The following is a 19,664-nucleotide window of genomic DNA, read 5'->3' on the forward strand; positions in this document are numbered from 1 at the left end:
CAGTCATATCTGCCAAGAATATTCAGTCGGTCGGTCGTAGTTTGGATATCATTAGGCAAATTAACTAGTTTATAGTAATTATAATGAGTCAATATCATTAGACATTCATGACTATATGAGTCCGTTTATAATCGTTAGAGACTGACTTAACCCCACAAGAGACGGAAAGAGGTATCCGTATAAAAGCACTTTTCCCAGTCTACGCTGGAGAGTTTCGTCTCGAGTCATGCTGAGTTTCTGAATTGTGCCATTGGACGATAATTTTGCCTTTCTAGATAGTTATATCGATATGTATATATTTCTGATGCGTCTTTGTAATCTTCATAATGGTTGTTTTCGAACGAGTTTCTCAGACGCTGCGTGTCATGAATGACGCTGGCCGCCATATTTGTTGTTTGGGTTGTGTTTGTTTTTAGCGTGATGGCGATCAACGCTAGGAAGGATGGTGGCCCTAATGTCAAATACTACGAGTCTACTGAGACTGTTTCTCAGTTTGAAAATGTCAAAACATGGCTCATGAAAAATGCGAAAAAGGTTTGTTCTGCTTCCAGAATGTATTTTGAGCCTGGATAATTGGAAAACGCGGTGTTCTTACGCGCCGGGTCCTCTTGTTTTTAAGCTGTAGAACGTGAATGAATTTATACACATTTACTAAAATGTATCATCGGATGTCGATTACTTGGTAAAGTTATTGTGTATCACCTCCTTGAATGGAACATTTAGAACGGGGAAAACCTTGTGATTAAGTGGTTTATGATTAGTAGACGAGTGTATTCTTGACTGCGAAGGACATGTATCTGTAAAAAGAGAATGACAGACAACGTAAGAGAGCATTGTCAGACAAGAGGATTTACCCACAGACTGCTTAGGGTGATAAAGACAAGGTGGAAGCATGAGGTAAAAGCAAGGAAGTTGAAGCAAATACCAGGATTAAAATTCTATTATAACTAAAAGTCTGGGTGATTTTGACAGTATTAGTGTAGTGTTTAGAGACCACAGTAACAGTTGGAGAGCCTGAATCCAAGCATATTAACCGAACATATGTGTAGAAATTCTGGTAATTTTGAAATTTGTGGGTTTATGCGGTCTTGTAGGTGGAATTTGATGAAAGTGGTACAAAGTGGTATCAGCGGATTCATAACCATCACAGAGTTGATTTAGGCTGGTTTCTTTACCTGCTGCTGCTCTTACTACCTTAAAATGAAGTCGCCTCAAAATGGGCAGGCTTTTGAAGTAGATGGAAATTGGCATTTCCTAATAAGCGGTAACCCTTGAAAACAACTGAATACCACGTTGGTGATATTATTCAAGGAGTAGATTCTTTCACGATTTGAATATTGCTGTGTTTCATTATCGCTCTACAGGACAGGTAAGATTACGACCATAAAAAGTGCTCAAATCTTTCACTGCCTATATTAATGTGTTAAAGGAATTAACTTAATGGGAATAGCTGAATCTCTGAGGCTATATTCCCAGGAGTGCAGATGGGAAAAGTATATCATCTGTTCCTGGAAAATCTTTAAAGGTATGGTTCCCACCTTTAGAAATAACTTACCACTGGTGTTCCTGGAAAATCTTTAAAGGTATGGTTCCCACCTTTAGAAATAATTTACCACTGGCATGACAGGCATGGAAGACATTGTAAAATGCTACTTATGAAAGTTCAAGGGTGTGTTACGAACAAAAAAAGAAAGTTATCTGGGGCCCAGGACTCTTCAACATCTTGCCAGCTACCTTCTGAAACAGGATGAAATGCACAGCAGAAAATTTTAAGAATGCACTGGACAACTACCTACAAAGTGTACCAGACCAGCCAGGCTGTGGGGGCTATGTGGGCCGAAGGGCATGGCTTCCAATAGCTCGATTGATCAGCAACTCAAACCAAGAGTCTGGGCTAAGCCCAGGCTTTCGAAATTGAATACCCTTAAAGACTTCACCAGATATTTGTCACCAAACATTATCAAAATAGAGTTTGGAAGATGCACCTAGGATCTGTAGGAGATCCGTTCCCCCATATAAAACTATAGTTGATATGAAGAGGTCACTGTTTTTTTTATGTATCAAAGTCTTGCAGTGACCATCCAAATAGAGCAGTGTTTTATATATATATATATATATATATATATATATATATATATATATATATATATATATATATATATATTTTTTTTTTTTTTTTTTTTTTACTTTGTCGCTGTCTCCCGCGTTTGCGAGGTAGCGCAAAGAAACAGACGAAAGAAATGGCCCAACCCCCCCCATACACATGTACATACGTCCACACACGCAAATATACATACCTACACAGCTTTCCATGGTTTACCCCGGACGCTTCACATGCCTTGATTCAATCCACTGACAGCACGTCAACCCCTGTATACCACATCGCTCCAATTCACTCTATTCCTTGCCCTCCTTTCACCCTCCTGCATGTTCAGGCCCCGATCACACAAAATCCTTTTCACTCCATCTTTCCACCTCCAATTTGGTCTCCCTCTTCTCCTCGTTCCCTCCACCTCCGACACATATATCCTCTTGGTCAATCTTTCCTCACTCATTCTCTCCATGTGCCCAAACCATTTCAAAACACCCTCTTCTGCTCTCTCAACCACGCTCTTTTTATTTCCACACATCTCTCTTACCCTTACGTTACTTACTCGATCAAACCACCTCACACCACACATTGTCCTCAAACATCTCATTTCCAGCACATCCACCCTCCTGCGCACAACTCTATCCATAGCCCACGCCTCGCAACCATACAACATTGTTGGAACCACTATTCCTTCAAACATACCCATTTTTGCTTTCCGAGATAATGTTCTCGACTTCCACACATTCTTCAAGGCTCCCAGGATTTTTGCCCCCTCCCCCACCCTATGATTCACTTCCCCTTCCATGGTTCCATCCACTGCCAGATCCACTCCCAGATATCTAAAACACTTTACTTCCTCCAGTTTTTCTCCATTCAAACTTACCTCCCAATTGACTTGACCCTCAACCCTACTGTACCTAATAACCTTGCTCTTATTCACATTTACTCTTAACTTTCTTCTTTCACACACTTTACCAAACTCAGTCACCAGCTTCTGCAGTTTCTCACATGAATCAGCCACCAGTGCTGTATCATCAGCGAACAACAACTGACTCACTTCCCAAGCTCTCTCATCCACAACAGACTTCATACTTGCCCCTCTTTCCAAAACTTTTGCATTCACCTCCCTAACAACCCCATCCATAAACAAATTAAACAACCATGGAGACATCACACACCCCTGCCGCAAACCTACATTCACTGAGAACCAATCACTTTCCTCTCTTCCTACACGTACACATGCCTTACATCCTCGATAAAAACTTTTCACTGCTTCTAACAGCTTGCCTCCCACACCATATATTCTTAATACCTTCCACATAGCATCTCTATCAACTCTATCATATGCCTTCTCCAGATCCATAAATGCTACATACAAATCCATTTGCTTTTCTAAGTATTTCTCACATACATTCTTCAAAGCAAACACCTGATCCACACATCCTCTACCACTTCTGAAACCACACTGCTCTTCCCCAATCTGATGCTCTGTACATGCCTTCACCCTCTCAATCAATACCCTCCCATATAATTTACCAGGAATACTCAACAAACTTATACCTCTGTAATTTGAGCACTCACTCTTATCCCCTTTGCCTTTGTACAATGGCACGATGCACGCATTCCGCCAATCCTCAGGCACCTCACCATGAGTCATACATACATTAAATAACCTTACCAACCAGTCAACAATACAGTCACCCCCTTTTTTAATAAATTCCACTGCAATACCATCCACACCTGCTGCCTTGCCGGCTTTCATCTTCCGCAAAGCTTTTACTACCTCTTCTCTGTTTACCAAATCATTTTCCCTAACCCTCTCACTTTGCACACCACCTCAACCAAAACACCCTATATCTGCCACTCTATCATCAAACACATTCAACAAACCTTCAAAATACTCACTCCATCTCCTTCTCACATCACCACTACTTGTTATCACCTCCCCATTTGCGCCCTTCACTGAAGTTCCCATTTGCTCCCTTGTCTTACGCATTTTATTTACCTCCTTCCAGAACATCTTTTTATTCTCCCTAAAATTTACTGATAGTCTCTCACCCCAACTCTCATTTGCCCTCTTTTTCACCTCTTGCACCTTTCTCTTGACCTGTCTCTTTCGTTTATACATCTCCCACTCAATTGCATTTTTTTCCTGCAGAAATCGTCCAAATGCCTCTCTCTTCTCTTTCACTAATAATCTTACTTCTTCATCCCACCACTCACTACCCTTTCTAATCAACCCACCTCCCACGCTTCTCATGCCACAAGCATCTTTTGCGCAATCCATCACTGATTCCCTAAATACATCCCATTCTTCCCCACTCCCCTTACTTCCATTGTTCTCACCTTTTTCCATTCTGTACTCAGTCTCTCCTGGTACTTCCTCACACAAGTCTCCTTCCCAAGCTCACTTACTGTCACCACCCTCTTCACCCCAACATTCACTCTTCTTTTCTGAAAACCCATACAAATCTTCACCTTAGCCTCCACAAGATAATGATCAGACATCCCTCCAGTTGCACCTCTCAGCACATTAACATCCAAAAGTCTCTCTTTTGCGCGCGTGTCAATTAACACGTAATCCAATAATATATATATATATATATATTTCTTTCTTTCAAACTATTCTCCATTTCCCGCATTAGCAAGGTAGCGTTAAGAACAAAGGACTGGGCCTCTGAGGGAATATCCTCACATGGCCCCCTTCTCTGTTCCTTCTTTTGGAAAATTAAAAGGAAAACAAGAGGGGAGGATTTCCAGCCCCCGCTCCCTCCCCTTTTAGTCGCCTTCTACAACACGCAGGGAATACGTGGGAAGTATTCTTTCTCCCCTATCCCCAGGGATAATTTTTTTTTTTTTTCTTTGTCGCTGTCTCCTGCGTTTGCGAGGTAGCGCAAGTAAACAGACGAAAGAAATGGCCCAACCCACCCCCATACACATGTATATACATACGTCCACACACGCAAATATACATACCTACACAGCTTTCCATGGTTTACCCCAGAAGCTTCACATGCCCTGATTTAATCCACTGACAGCACGTCAACCCCGGTATACCACATCGATCCAATTCACTCTATTCCTTGCCCTCCTTTCACCCTCCTGCATGTTCAGGCCCCGATCACACAAAATCTTTTTCACCCCATCTTTCCACCTCCAATTTGGTCTCCCACTTCTCCTCGTTCCCTCCACCTCCGACACATATATCCTCTTGGTCAATCTTTCCTCACTCATTCTCTCCATGTGCCCAAACCATTTCAAAACACCCTCTTCTGCTCTCTCAACCATGCTCTCTTTATTTCCATACATCTCTCTCACCCTTACATTACTTACTCGATCAAACCACCTCACACCACACATTGTCCTCAAACATCTCATTTCCAGCACATCCACCCTCCTGCGCACAACTCTATCCATAGCCCACGCCTCGCAACCATACAACATTGTTGGAACCACTATTCCTTCAAACATACCCATTTTTGCTTTCCGAGATAATGTTCTCGACTTCCACACATTCTTCAAGGCTCCCAGGATTTTCGCCCCCTCCCCCACCCTATTATTCACTTCCGCTTCCATGGTTCCATCCGCTGCCAGATCCACTCCCAGATATCTAAAACACTTTACTTCCTCCAGTTTTTCTCCATTCAAACTTACCTCCCAATTGACTTGACCCTCAACCCTACTGTACCTAATAACCTTGCTCTTATTCACATTTACTCTTATATATATATATATATATATATATATATATATATATATATATATATATATATATATATATATATATATTTTTATATATATTTTTTTTTTATTATACTTTGTCGCTGTCTCCCGTGTTTGCGAGGTAGCGCAAGGAAACAGACGAAAGAAATGCCCCCCCCCCCCCCATACACATGTATATACATACGTCCACACACGCAAATATACATACCTACACAGCTTTCCATGGTTTACCCCAGACGCTTCACATGCCCTGCTTCAATCCACTGACAGCACGTCAACCCCGGTATACCACATCGCTCCAATTCACTCTATTCCTTGCCCTCCTTTCACCCTCCTGCATGTTCAGGCCCCGATCACACAAAATCTTTTTCACTCCATCTTTCCACCTCCAATTTGGTCTCCCTCTTCTCCTTGTTCCCTCCACCTCCGACACATATATCCTCTTGGTCAATCTTTCCTCACTCATCCTCTCCATGTGCCCAAACCACTTCAAAACACCCTCTTCTGCTCTCTCAACCACGCTTTTTTTATTTCCACACATCTCTCTTACCCTTACGTTACTCACTCGATCAAACCACCTCACACCACACATTGTCCTCAAACATCTCATTTCCAGCACATCCATCCTCCTGCGCACAACTCTATCCATAGCCCACGCCTCGCAACCATACAACATTGTTGGAACCACTATTCCTTCAAACATACCCATTTTTGCTTTCCGAGATAATGTTCTCGACTTCCACACATTCTTCAAGGCCCCCAGGATTTTCGCCCCCTCCCCCACCCTATGATCCACTTCCGCTTCCATGGTTCCATCCGCTGCCAGATCCACTCCCAGATATCTAAAACACTTCACTTCCTCCAGTTTTTCTCCATATATATATATATGTATATATATATATATATATATATATATATATATATATATATATATATATATATAATATATATATATATATATATATATATATGGGGATAGGGGATTAAGAATGCTTCCCACGTATTCCCTGCGTGTCGTAGAAGGCAACTAAAAGGAGAGGGAGCGGGGGGGGGGCTGGAAATCCTCCCCTCTCGTTTTTTTTTAATTTTCCAAAAGAAGGAACAGAGGGGGCCAGGTGAGGATATTCCAAAAAAGGTTCAGTCCTCTGTTCTTAACGCTACCTCGCTAACACGGGAAATGGCGAATAGTTTAAAAGAAAGAAAGAAAATATATATATATATATATATATATATATATATATATATATATATATATATATATATATATATATATTTCATGCTTTAGATGCCTTGTGGGTTCAATTATTAGTGGAACTTAATTATATCAAATCATATAATCCACTTAACTGAACCAAAATTTGTTTGGTTTTGGAAGGCAATTGGTGAGTTCTGATGTCTACCTAATTTAGTTATTGAGTTGATATTAAGAGATTTGTCCCATGCAGGAAAAGATTTTTATATCTATTTAGACACCTGAACTCACCAATTGCCTTCCAAACCAAACAAATTTTGGTTCAGTTAAGTGGATTATATGATTTGATATAATTAAGTTCCACTAATAATTGAACCCACAAGGCATCTAAAGCATGAAATTAGGCAAGTTATTTTTATGTTTTTATAGTTGCTGTTATTGTACATACATTACATAACTTATTTATTGTCTAGCCTGACATTTTTCCTCTCACTCATAATCCTACCACTAACTTGGTGGACAATATATTTGATATTGAAAGAGTGAAAAAGGAAGATACTTAGCTCTGTATGGTAGCAACAATGATTGTGTAAGCATAGAACACAGCTCATAGTTATAGAAAATATGCATCTTTATTCTAAGATTTTACCATAACTAACCTAAGGACAAATAACAAACTTCTGGTGGGAGTGTATTACTTAATGGTAAATTTACCATATCCTGACCCAACTATCTGTCCAGTAATACCTTAAGGTACTACATTCTTTTGGCAGCTTATACATTGTTTTGTTGTAAAACATTTAGGATTAACCACAGAAGAGAATTAGTGTCCATTATCTGTAATATATCGGAAAGATCATGAATGTGCTCATGTTGAGATTTTAATGAAAGTAGTAGCTGCTTTTGGATTCCTTACACTGTCGAGTTTTTGTAGAGTTTGTGATTATAGATGTAGCACCTCCTACTCCTACAATTGTAAGTCTTCACAAACTGGTCAGGGCTTTGAGTTAGAGGGAAACTGTGATAAAAAGTTCTCTTTATCAATAGTTCAGAGTACGAGGAATAAATTGCTACCACTTTTATTAAAATCTGTCTTCTAGAACAGAAGGGATGCTCATGTCCTCCAGAAGTATTCCGTGAGTTGTAAAGTGTGGGATTGTAAGGTAGTACCTCATACTCCTACAATTTTAAGTCCACACGAAGTGGGCAGGGTTTTGAATTAATGGGAAATTTGGGGTAAGGGAACTTCACATCAGCAGTTTGGAGCATAAGGAATTGATTAGCACCTCTTGCATCAAAATCTGTCTTCTAGAACAGGAGGGACACTTACAGGATCCTCAAGTAATTTGCAAATGTCCTCATGTTATGCACGAGGACATTCCCCAATTGTTGTTGTATATATGGCCATCATCATACCTCAACTTGTTGCTTGTTGAGATTCTGCAGGACTTTACTCAGTTTTTGAATAAAAATTTTAAATACAGTGAAGCTGTAAAACAGGAAAACTTTCTTGTTGGATTTCCAGTATTGTTAATGCATTCCACTAATTGCCTTGGTAGATACTTCAAACTCAGGGTATATTTCAGTTTTATTTTATGGTGGATAAAGACACAAGCAGTTACCCTAAAATGAGTTAGTTTCACTGACATGTAGAATATGGTCATTTGTAAGTTTTGAAGGGTTTGTAGTTGTAATATGTATGTACTTTTATTGTTACATGAACTTTGCTAGGTGGTAGATATTATTGATGTCATGGTGAACATGTACTCATATTCCTTTTTTTCATTTACAGTATGTGCAAGCAGATCCTCCAAACAACAAAGCTCTGTCTCAATTGGTGGTTCAGTTGCTACAATTTATGGAAGATAATTTTGGTCCCAAGGTCACAAAAGCTCCTATGACGAAATTACCGGTAAGTTAGTAACTGGATTTATGTATAAGAATATAGAATCATGTTTATTTCTTAATCTTACCATCTTTTGTCTGTCCTTGATATTGCCATACTGGGACTGTGCTTCCTCATCCTCTCTTTTACCAAGAGTGGAATGGAAAGCTTTTCAGCAAGAAGTCAAAAAAGCTTTCCATCTCATTAATTCTGGAATCACCTCTCTTCATGCATCTCTTTCTCTATGCTGTGATGTTGCTGCATTCTCTGTATTACCAGGTTTATTATAGCCACTGCTCTTGTGAGTTGTCTCCACACTTCTCTACCCCTGAGGCTTAGACCCTAGGCATGCAATGGTAAGCTGCTTCCCACAGTTTTTCCATGTAGTCTGGCCACTCAAGGATTGACCATTATGATACCTCCTTTTCTCATACAGCAAAGCTTTGGAATTTGCTTCCTTCTCTCATCATTTTCTGTTTCCGTAATCTTTCTACCATCAAGAGTTAGGTGTACAAACACCTATGGAGCACTGACTTATTTTTTATTCTTTTTCATGTACTTTTTTATTTTACCTGAGATGGCCCTGATTTGGGCATGCTTTTGCTCATACTATGTTGGTAACTATTAAAAGAATAGAAAACCTGAAATAACCATAAACAATATACTTTTGTGGATTTTAAAATCTAGAAGTGTGTATTCTAGAAGATAAGGCTTATACTTTTTTTTTTTTTTTTTTTTTTGTCGCTGTCTCCCGCATTTGCGAGGTAGTGCAAGGAAACAGACGAAAGAAATGGCCCAACCCACCCCCATACACATGTATATACATACTTCCACACACGCAAATATACATACCTACACAGCTTTCCATGGTTTACCCCAGACGCTTCACATGCCTTGATTCAATCCACTGACAGCGATTGAATCAAGGCATGTGAAGCGTCTGGGGTAAACCATGGAAAGCTGTGTAGGTATGTATATTTGCGTGTGTGGACGTATGTATATACATGTGTATGGGGGTGGGTTGGGCCATTTCTTTCGTCTGTTTCCTTGCGCTACCTCGCAAACGCGGGAGACAGCGGCAAAAAAAAAAAAAAAAAAAAAAAGTATAAGCCTTATCTTCTAGAATGCACACTTCTACACTTTTTTGGTAGAAATATATAAAGCTTACCCCTGCTGCATACTTCAAACAACCTCTACTCACAGATCCCCCCCATCCCCAACAGATCACTGACAAAAGATGCACAAATGTAAACAAAATGGGGAGAGATTTAAGCTGCTGATATGATTTAATCTGAGGCTGTTGTGGAGAAAGGATGAATGTACTTTTAAAGAGCATTACCATATTTTTTCCATATGGTCAATTTCTCATCCTTGTTTGTGAAATAAAGGCTTGATTATAGAGTAACATTTGGAAATGGCACCAGTGACACTAAAGTTTCAATTGATTCTTTCTAGTCATGTAGGTGTGTTTTTGTGAATAAACACATTTTGAAACATACGGAGAGTACACCGTATTTAATGTTGCTGTTGCTTTCAGAGAAACACATTAGTCATCATGACCGTGTCTCTTTGATATAGATAGATTTATTGACTACATGCTGGTCATGTTAATCATATTTACACCAGTTGAAAAACACTGAAGCACTTGTGAAATTGATATTTATAATTACTTTAATTCAACTTTATATAGATACTGCTTACATAGTTTAAAGCACGAGCATAGATGTAAATATTTGAAGATTAAAACATGTCGTCACCATTACATTACCAAATGACTGGTGGGCAAAATGTCTGAAGGCGTGTTGCTGCACTTTCAGGTGGTGTTTTTAATTTGCTCTGTAATATCTTGGCAAAGTTTTGCCTGTTCATGGTTAAAGTTTCAAAATTTTATAATTCTTTTTAATCTTGTTCACTGTTTTTTGCTTTAGTGGGATAGCAGTACAAACTAATATGGAATGGCCTATTTGCTTGCACTCATTCTTAAGCTGTCGTGAATAATGCATCAAAATCAGAGCTTTCTATCCACAACCTGGCCCAACAAACCCTTTCATGGTTTTCCCAGTCTGCTTTATATGCCCTGGTTTAGTTCACTGATAGTATGTCGCCCCTTGTTTACCACATAGTACCAATTTTCTCTTATCACATGCATACCTCACACCTACATGCATATTCTTTCCTTCCATCCTTCCACTTTCTCGGTATCCCCCTTTTTCGTGTTTTTGTAAGTAATTTATGAATTGAGATTGACTTGAAAAGCTGTAAGTACAGTGTTAGATGTTTCGTATGGTATGAAAATTCAGAAGTCCTAAAGAATTTAAGATCACATATTTCTTGCAGATGAAATGTTTCCTTGACTTCAAGCCAGGCGGTGGGCTGTGTCACATACTAAGTACTGTGTATAAGTTCAAGAGTGATCAGGGTTGGCGCAGATTTGATTTCCAGGTGAGTAACATTGAACTGAAGTCATTAGACATCTTTTTTAAATGTGGTTAAGAAGCAGCAGCCAGGATTTGACTTCCTGGAGATTGATTGATTATTGACTTGATGTGAATATGAAGTCAACTTGAGTAGTGGTTGTGATCAGGCATACATCTGCTCCAGATGTCATTGATAAAGTAAGAGAGGGAAAAAGAGGGAGAGAATGATAGAGTGAGGGAGAGAGAGAAGAAAACTAGATAAACTAGAATATAGTTAGGTCTTGCTTTATAAGCATTCACTCACTGAAAATACGATTAAAGGAACTTATTGTTTTAGGGGATCCACTCGCTATAACATGTAATAAAAGTAATAGTTCCGAATGATACTGTCCAAAAATGAAAAAAAATCGTCTGTGAAATATTAGATTGGCATTATAAAGTAAGAGAAAATATATTGAAAGTTATTTGATTACCTTTGTGTTGGCCTGGTCCACTGCTCAGTGAGGGGCAAAGGCTGGTGTAGATGACACATCTGACATCTCCCAATGAAATAAGAGAGGAAGTGGAGATGATGTTTCTTTCTTTCCATTTAACTTGTTTTCATACTGTACTGTAGTTGATGCCTTTGTCCCCTTCACCCACTAATCATCTCCACCTCCAGCCAACAATGCCAGGCCACCACAAGCAACATCAGTCTTCAGCTTTGGTGAGTACCCTGTAGTAAAACTGTTTGATATTGTTAGGTTAGGTTTTGGTGTCTAAATTGTTTAGGCTGGCCCAGTACCCACCGTAAGTACCTGTAAAAATGTTTATATTTGATAGATTAGGATTAGGGGTCAAAATTGTTTAGGCTTAGTTTACTTATTATAACATGGGTGTTTGGGTCAGGTTTTTGGGCTGGAATACACTTCAGCTTTTAACTTAACATGGGATCCAGTGGAAAAATTTATATTTTATGAGAATTCTCTGAAAAAGCACCTTTATCAGTATTAATTTGCTTGTTCAGTGATACTTACCTTTGTAGTAATTATAAGTAAAGTTGAAAATAGATAAGTTGTATGTTTTGCAAGATGAAGTGAGTGACAAATGTAATACATGTTGAAATCATCTTCATTGGAAAACTCCGGGGCATTACATGCCCGATGTGCTAGGAAGCTTGGCATATACACTTTACATTTATCATATCCCTGAGGGTAAAGGCCTAATTTAGATTGCACTGTATGAAGAATTGGTGTTTAAGGATATGTTGGCAGACAATCAGCTCACACAATTGTATACAAAAGTTGTAGAAAACACATCCATTGACATCAGAGAGAATTTCTTAGACACATTACCTTCTCCCAGTAGTAACTGGAAGCAAGAATGTGAGATTACTGGTACAGTATCAAAAATCTGTTTCTAAAAGCTGTAAACTCTTAAGCATATGTGATATAGCATGCAAGATTATTGCCAACTTGGAGCATGAGGGTTCAGAGTTGGCCACTCTGTATTTGATATTGATGATTTACATAGTATATATTTACTTACATGACAAACTGTTAATATTTATACCTGCATTAAGTGCACAAAACACTCTGTTATGTTAATGTTTTGACTGCAAACTATTGCCATGTTTCTGAAATGAATAGAAATCGAGAATTTGCATATTGCATAGGCCTAAGGATTATGGATTTCCAATATATTCCACCAACCGTACTTGTGTAATACATGACGAGATTTATTGATATCAGAGGACACAAGCACAGATGACAAACAGAATGATGAGATAAGCATATATCACAGGAATAAACTCAGCAGTGGAAGGGAATGAAGTGAAAGAAAAAAATGACAAGATCAGTTGACATAGATGCAGAGAACAGACTGTGAAGTGAAGGAAGAAGCAACAGAGGAGGGAAGCTCTGAAAAGCCCATAGAAGTAAATAGGAGTTTTGGTAAGTCATTGGGGTTACAACTTGGATTTCATCACCTCAAAGAAATGTCAACATTGCCAATGGAAATGAATTCACTTTAGGGAAATATGTTTAACCCTTTAATCAGAAAGATGCAGATCATCATTAAAGATGTTGCATTAACCCTTTTATTCCTGGTGGCTACCTGCATGCAGTAAAGGCACCAAAAAAGATTTGATTATCACCCATACAGTGTTGTCAGAAGTAGACCTGCAGTACATATTTAGTGTCTCTTTCAGTCATTCTTTACAGGTATGAAGATGTCATGACACATTATGTCGTGCTCCTGCAACATTTCATGATACGCCTGTTTTGTTGGAGTTTTTAATACATATCAGTTTGGATGAACTTGATAAATTTAAGTTTTCTGATAATAGTGATTTGTCAGATTGAGAAGTTCATAAAGAAGAAAGAGACAGCAGTGACAGTGAAATAAGAAATATTAAAGACTTTTGAACGGTCAGCCAAGCTGACATCTTAGCTGACAAAAACGACTTCATCACCTCTCACCAGACTTGAGTAAATTCTTCTTGTGTTGGATTATTACCTTTTCTAGTACAGGAAAGGATTTTCTATTCATTGCCTTGGTCAGGGAGAAGGTTAAGTGATACTGTCCGCATCACCATGTGGTAAGGCCAGGCAATGCATACGTAAAGATGAATGAGGTAAATGTGATTTTGAGTGTCAGTACTGCAGCCGGGTGAACTCAAACCTGTCATGATGGTCTCCAGGGCACTAATACTCTCCAGAACAGAATAATTCTGTGTACTGTCATCACATTTATGGCTGGCAAAATAGCAGTTAGAAAGTGTGCAAAAATCTGTCACAGCCTACATCAATGCAGTAAAGGATCCATTGTGGATGAATGATATCATTGTACTCTCTTGAGTGTAGATGGGAGAGTTCTGTCATCATATTCACTTTGAAGAAACATGGTGCCCAACTTACACTCACAAAAATTCTAGATTGGCATGACGAGTATGGAAGATTCTAAAATATTACCACTAATGTCATAAGGCATGATGAGTTGAAGAGAAAACACTTTGAATATCTCGGGCCCAGAATTCTTTAACACTTTTCCTTCAGCCATTGGAAATGTTATAGGGTATGCAGAGGAGAAATTTAGAAATGGCGTGGATAGATATTTACTTATTCATACCCTTTTTGAATTTCTCCTCTGCACACCCTGTAAACCATTGAAGAATTCTGGGCCCGAGATATTCAAAGTGTTTTCAACTCATCATGCCTTGTGATATCAGTGGTAATATTTTAGAAACTTCCGTATGAGCCAGGCTGTGGTCATTATGTGGGCCTGTAGCCTATGATAGCTTGATCAACCATTGACCCAACTCAGTAGTTTGGACTCAGCCCAGGGCGTTGGGGGTCAAAGACCTCTGGAGTCAGTGCCAAGTAAATGCCAAATTTTTGAAAAATTTGGTACCAGAAAGACACCAAAATGATACACCTGAAAGCCTAGCAACAAAGAAAGAGTCTGTTAGGAATTAGTAATGAAACCTTTAGTCCCTTAACACCTCTACACAGATATTTACACAAGCCTTTAGATGGATATATACTCCCTGAGTTTCGAGCCTCACTTTCAGAGACATGCATTAATCCTAGGTTGTGGATGAGATGGCAGGGCATGATGATTTCCCTTGCTGTCAGTCATTCTTCGGCTGTGGCAGTAAAATCACATGGTAAATTTTCGAGGAAGGAAATTGAGGAGCTGAAATTTTTACCTACATTTAGGGGACCAGGAAGATGATGAACCAGCATTATGTGAAGATGATGGTCTTTCTTTGGATCATATTTAGAGTGATTTTATGGACACTGACTCTTTAAGCATCAGAAGTTGACCAATACAAGGCTAGAGAAGGTTTTGTAGCAAAAGTGAAAGCAATATTACCAGTCTTCCTGATCTTGAGAACACAGCATCTGACTGGTGTGGCTAGTAATTTAAAAGTATATTATAGTTCTGCTGTCATGAGGAAATTGCCAGTGAATGACATTCATAAATCAAAGAAAACTTTATGTAAAATAAAACAATACTCATTAATGAACCTCTGTGGTGTAGTACATAGTGTTGCTAACCATGATGCATTCACAGGCCATCCAGGGCCATTCATACATAGGTTCAGATCCTAGTCTCAGCAGTCAGTCCGCAGTCAACCCAGCTGTTCATCTTCCCTTAGGGTTTGGTAAACATAATGGGCATCTGTCTAAGGTTTGGTTTTATATATATTTTTATACTTGATCGCCATTTCCTGCATCAGCGAGGTAGCGCCAGGAAACAGATGAAGTGAAGAAAGACCCATCTACTCAATATACTTACATACTATTTACACACACATTTATATACATATACATAACATATGCACACATACATACATTTACATACACACGTATATATGTATGCACACGTACACATTTATACTTGCTGGCTATCATCCTTTCCCTGTGCCACACCGCCCCATGGGAAACAGCATTGCCAACATCTGCGTCAACAAGATAGCGCTAGGAAAACAGACAAAAAAAGGCCACATTTGTTCATACTCATTCTCTAACTGTCGCGTGTAATGCACTGAAACCACAGCTCCCTATCCACTTCCAGGCTCCACAGACCTTTCTGTAGTTTACCCCAAATGTTTCACATGCATTGACAGCACTTCGACCCCTGTATACCTCATCATTCCAGTTCACTCTTATTCCTTGCACGCCTCGCACCCTCCTGCACGTTCAGGCCCTAATCGCTCAAAATCTTTTTCACTCCATCCTTCTACCTCCAATTTGGTCTCCCACTTCTTGTTCCCTTCACCTCTGTCACATATATCCTCTTTATCTACCTTTCTTCATTCATTCTCTCCATGTCCAAACCATTTTAACACACTCTTCTGCTCTCTTTTTATTACCCCACATCTCTCTTACCCTCTCATTACTTATTCGATCAAACCACCACACACCACATATTGTCCTCAGACATTTAGTATCCAACACATCCACGCTCCTCCATACAACCCCATCTATGGCCCAAGTGTTACAACCATATGATATTGTTGGAACTTACTATTCCTTCATACATACCCATTTTTGCTGTCTGAGATAACTCTCTTTCCACACATTCTTCATCACTCCCAGAACCTTCACCCCCTCCCTGTGACTCATGGTAGTGAGGTAGCACCAGGAACAGATGAAGAAAGGTTGAATCTCCTCACATCCATCATCTAGCTGTCATATGTAATGCATTGAACCACAGCTCCCTAACCACAACCAGGTCCCACAGACCTTTCCATGGTTTACCCCAGATGCTTCACATGCCATGTTTCAATTCATTGATAGCTAGTCAACCCCAGTATACCACATCGTTATAAATCACTCTATCTTGTGTATGCTTTTTGTCCTCCTGCAAGTTTAGGACTTGATCGCTTAAAATCTCTTTCACTCCAATCTTCCATCTCCAGTTTGGTTTCCCCATTCACCTTGTTCCCTTCACTTATGACGTTTTCTTTTTGTCAGCCTTTTCTCACTTATTCTCTACGTCTTTAGGTCTCTCAACCACACACTTTTTTTTATTGCCACCTCTCTCTCTCTCTCTCTCTCTCTCTCTCTCTCTCTCCTACCTTTACAATTACTTACTCAGTCAAACCATCTCACACATATTGCCTTCAAACATTTCATTTCCAACAGATCCACCTGCCTCCATGCAGCCCATGCTTTGTATCCATATAATATTTTTGGACTATCATACTTTTACACATACCCATTTTTGCTCTCCCAGATAACATTCCCTCTTTTCAGATATTCTTCGGCACTCCCAGAACCTTTGTCCCCTCACCCACCCTTTAACCCTTCTTCTTCTTCCATGGTTCCTTTTACTTTCATGGCCACTTCCAGATATCTAAAAACTTCAATTCCTTCTAGGTTTTCTCAGTTCAAACTCACACCCTTAACTAACCTGTTCCTCAACCCTGCTAAACCTAATAACGTTGCCTTTTTACGCATTAACTCTCAACTTCCTGTTTACACATAATCTTCCAGACTCATTCACCAACGTCCACTTTCGCACTTGAAAAGCACCCATGCTTTATCATCTGCAAACAGCAACAGATTTACTTTCTAAGCCCTCTCATCCTCCACAGACTGCATACTTGCCCTGCTCTTGTAGACTGACATTTACTTCCCTTGCCACTACAACCAGAAACAAATGAAGCAACCATAATAACACCTTACACCAGCTGCAGACCAACATTCACTTGGAAACATTCATTCTCCTCTCTTCTTACTCGTACATGTGCCTTACACCCGCGATGATAACTTCTTACTCCTTCTAGCAGCTTTCTTCCCATGCAGTACATTCTTGAAGCCTACCACAAGGCATCTCTATCAGCCTTATCATATGCTTTATCCAGATCCATAAATGTCACATATAAATTCACCTTTTTATTTGAATAGTTTTCACACATTCTTTAAAGGAAACACCAGATTGACACATCCTCTACCACTTCTGAAACTGTACTGCTCCTCCCCAATATGATGCTCTGTACATGCCTTTACTCTGTAAATCAGTACCCTCCCATACAACTTAACGGATACATTAAACAAACCTATACTTCTGTAATTTGAACACTTATGCTTATCCCTTTACACTAAAGGGGATAAGCATTTTGCCTTTACACTAAAGCCCCCTCCATGCATTATGCCAATCCTCAGGCACATTGAACATCTTTGAAAATCCTTACCAACTGCAATACTATCCACTCAGCCGCCTTGCCACATTTCATCACATGTAAGACTTTCACTACCTCTTTTCTCTACACTAATCCACTCTCCATGACTCTCACTTCACATACCACCCCGACCCAAACCTCCTACATCTGCCACCTGATCATCAGACACATTCAGCAGTCCATCAAAATACTCGCTCATCATCTCCTCACTTCATCACTACTATTACCACTTCCTCTTTTGCTCCCTTCACTGATGTTCCAATTTGTTTTTCAGTATAGGTAAAATAAACAATAAAACATGGGCAGTGGTAACTCAACACTCAGGCCTTACTCTCACACTTTTTAGTGGTATGTGTTGAAACATCTTCATAACTTGTGTGTGTGTTATTCAGTAAACGTAATGGAAGGAAAATACGTCTAAAGTGTTTTTTTCGTTGCAAAATTAATACATTGATACATTAAATACATTTTCTAGACAGCTTGAAAAAACATGAATTATGAGGGTTGGAAAGGATAACATGGTGAGACATTAAGGGTTTAAGGATATATGGTCAAAGATAGCCAGTTGTGCCATATGTCTGGCAACTGAGGATAACAGCGCTGCGAAACACACAGGGTACATTGGGAACGTCAGACTTTAACTGTGTATGTAGGTACTCTCGATCATTAGTAAGCTAGGACGAGTAACAGGTTTTTAACAGTAAAAACATTAAAAGTAGTACCATGGAGAGTTATGTCAGGAGGAGAGGTTTTAATAGGTGTGTTATAAGGAATATTGTTCACTTTAGTATTTATGATAAGGATATTGTACATAGACAGAGGTGAATGAAAGCATAGTAAGGTGTTTCACAGATTTCACCTGAGTAAAATTATAAAATCAGAAGATAGAAAATGCAGAAAGGTTTAAAAGTGTTATATGAATGGACAGAAAACTTGATTGAATTATTTGGGGAAGAATCTGAAAAAGATATTGGAATGATTAAAAGTATAACACACTTCTTGCAGCTGATCCACAGAAAAAGATGTTTATAGAAAAGTTACTGTTAAAGATCTAAGTTCATCGTAAAGATAGAGCTGAAATTTGGAGAATGTATTGAAAATATCTATCAGTAAGTCAGGTAACGAGTGGAGTGATGAATACTTTTTATGTGAGAGACGGAAAAGTGAATAAGAAAATATACATTGCACATAATAGAAGCAAAATTTTGTCCTTACTTTTTGTTTGTTATCGAACAAAATAAGGTGTAATTAATAGATTGGAGACTATTTACAGATACGTAATATGTAGAGTTCAGTGAAAGGTTTGAAGAACTTGAAGTATATAATAGAGAAAGAAGAAGAACCCCTATGATGTTTTATGCAAGGCAACAAAGAGAAAAGAGAAGAAGTCAAAGGAAACAATGTTTGGAATGAGTTTAGCTCTTCACAGTATGGAAGAACCAGAATAATTAAATTTTAAAGGATCTTTTGGAATACCTGATAAAGGTATTAGAAATGTACCAAACAGAAATATACAAGAGTCCAGCAAGAATTGTGACTGTAACGTTAAAAGATAAGGGAAAAAAGAAGAAAGGAAGGATTTACTGTAGCCATAATTTAAAAGGATATTAGGCCGATGATCAAAGTTTCAGATGAACTCAAAATTGATAATTATGCAATGTACATGGCGGAAGAGAGTAACA

General features: G+C 38.9%; 1 protein-coding gene across 4 annotated transcripts in view; it reads left to right on the forward strand.

Annotated features, from left to right (window-relative positions):
• The first annotated feature begins 358 nt into the window (after positions 1-358).
• Positions 359-19,664, forward strand: part of mor (SWI/SNF- related protein mor) — a 47,161-nt gene continuing 27,855 nt past the window's right edge. For 2 of the 4 annotated variants that reach the window (XM_071674573.1, XM_071674574.1), the window contains exons 1-4: positions 375-534; positions 8,800-8,919; positions 11,230-11,334; positions 11,971-12,015. In XM_071674573.1, the coding sequence (XP_071530674.1) occupies positions 421-534; positions 8,800-8,919; positions 11,230-11,334; positions 11,971-12,015 (384 nt within the window). In that variant the 5' untranslated portion in view covers positions 375-420. Of the gene's footprint in view, positions 535-8,799; positions 8,920-11,229; positions 11,335-11,970; positions 12,016-19,664 lie in introns of all 4 variants that reach the window. The other 2 variants (XM_071674575.1, XM_071674576.1) reach the window with 2 other exon arrangements.

Source organism: Panulirus ornatus, chromosome 20, assembly GCF_036320965.1.
Source record: "Panulirus ornatus isolate Po-2019 chromosome 20, ASM3632096v1, whole genome shotgun sequence".
Taxonomy (NCBI): Eukaryota; Metazoa; Arthropoda; class Malacostraca; order Decapoda; family Palinuridae; genus Panulirus; species Panulirus ornatus.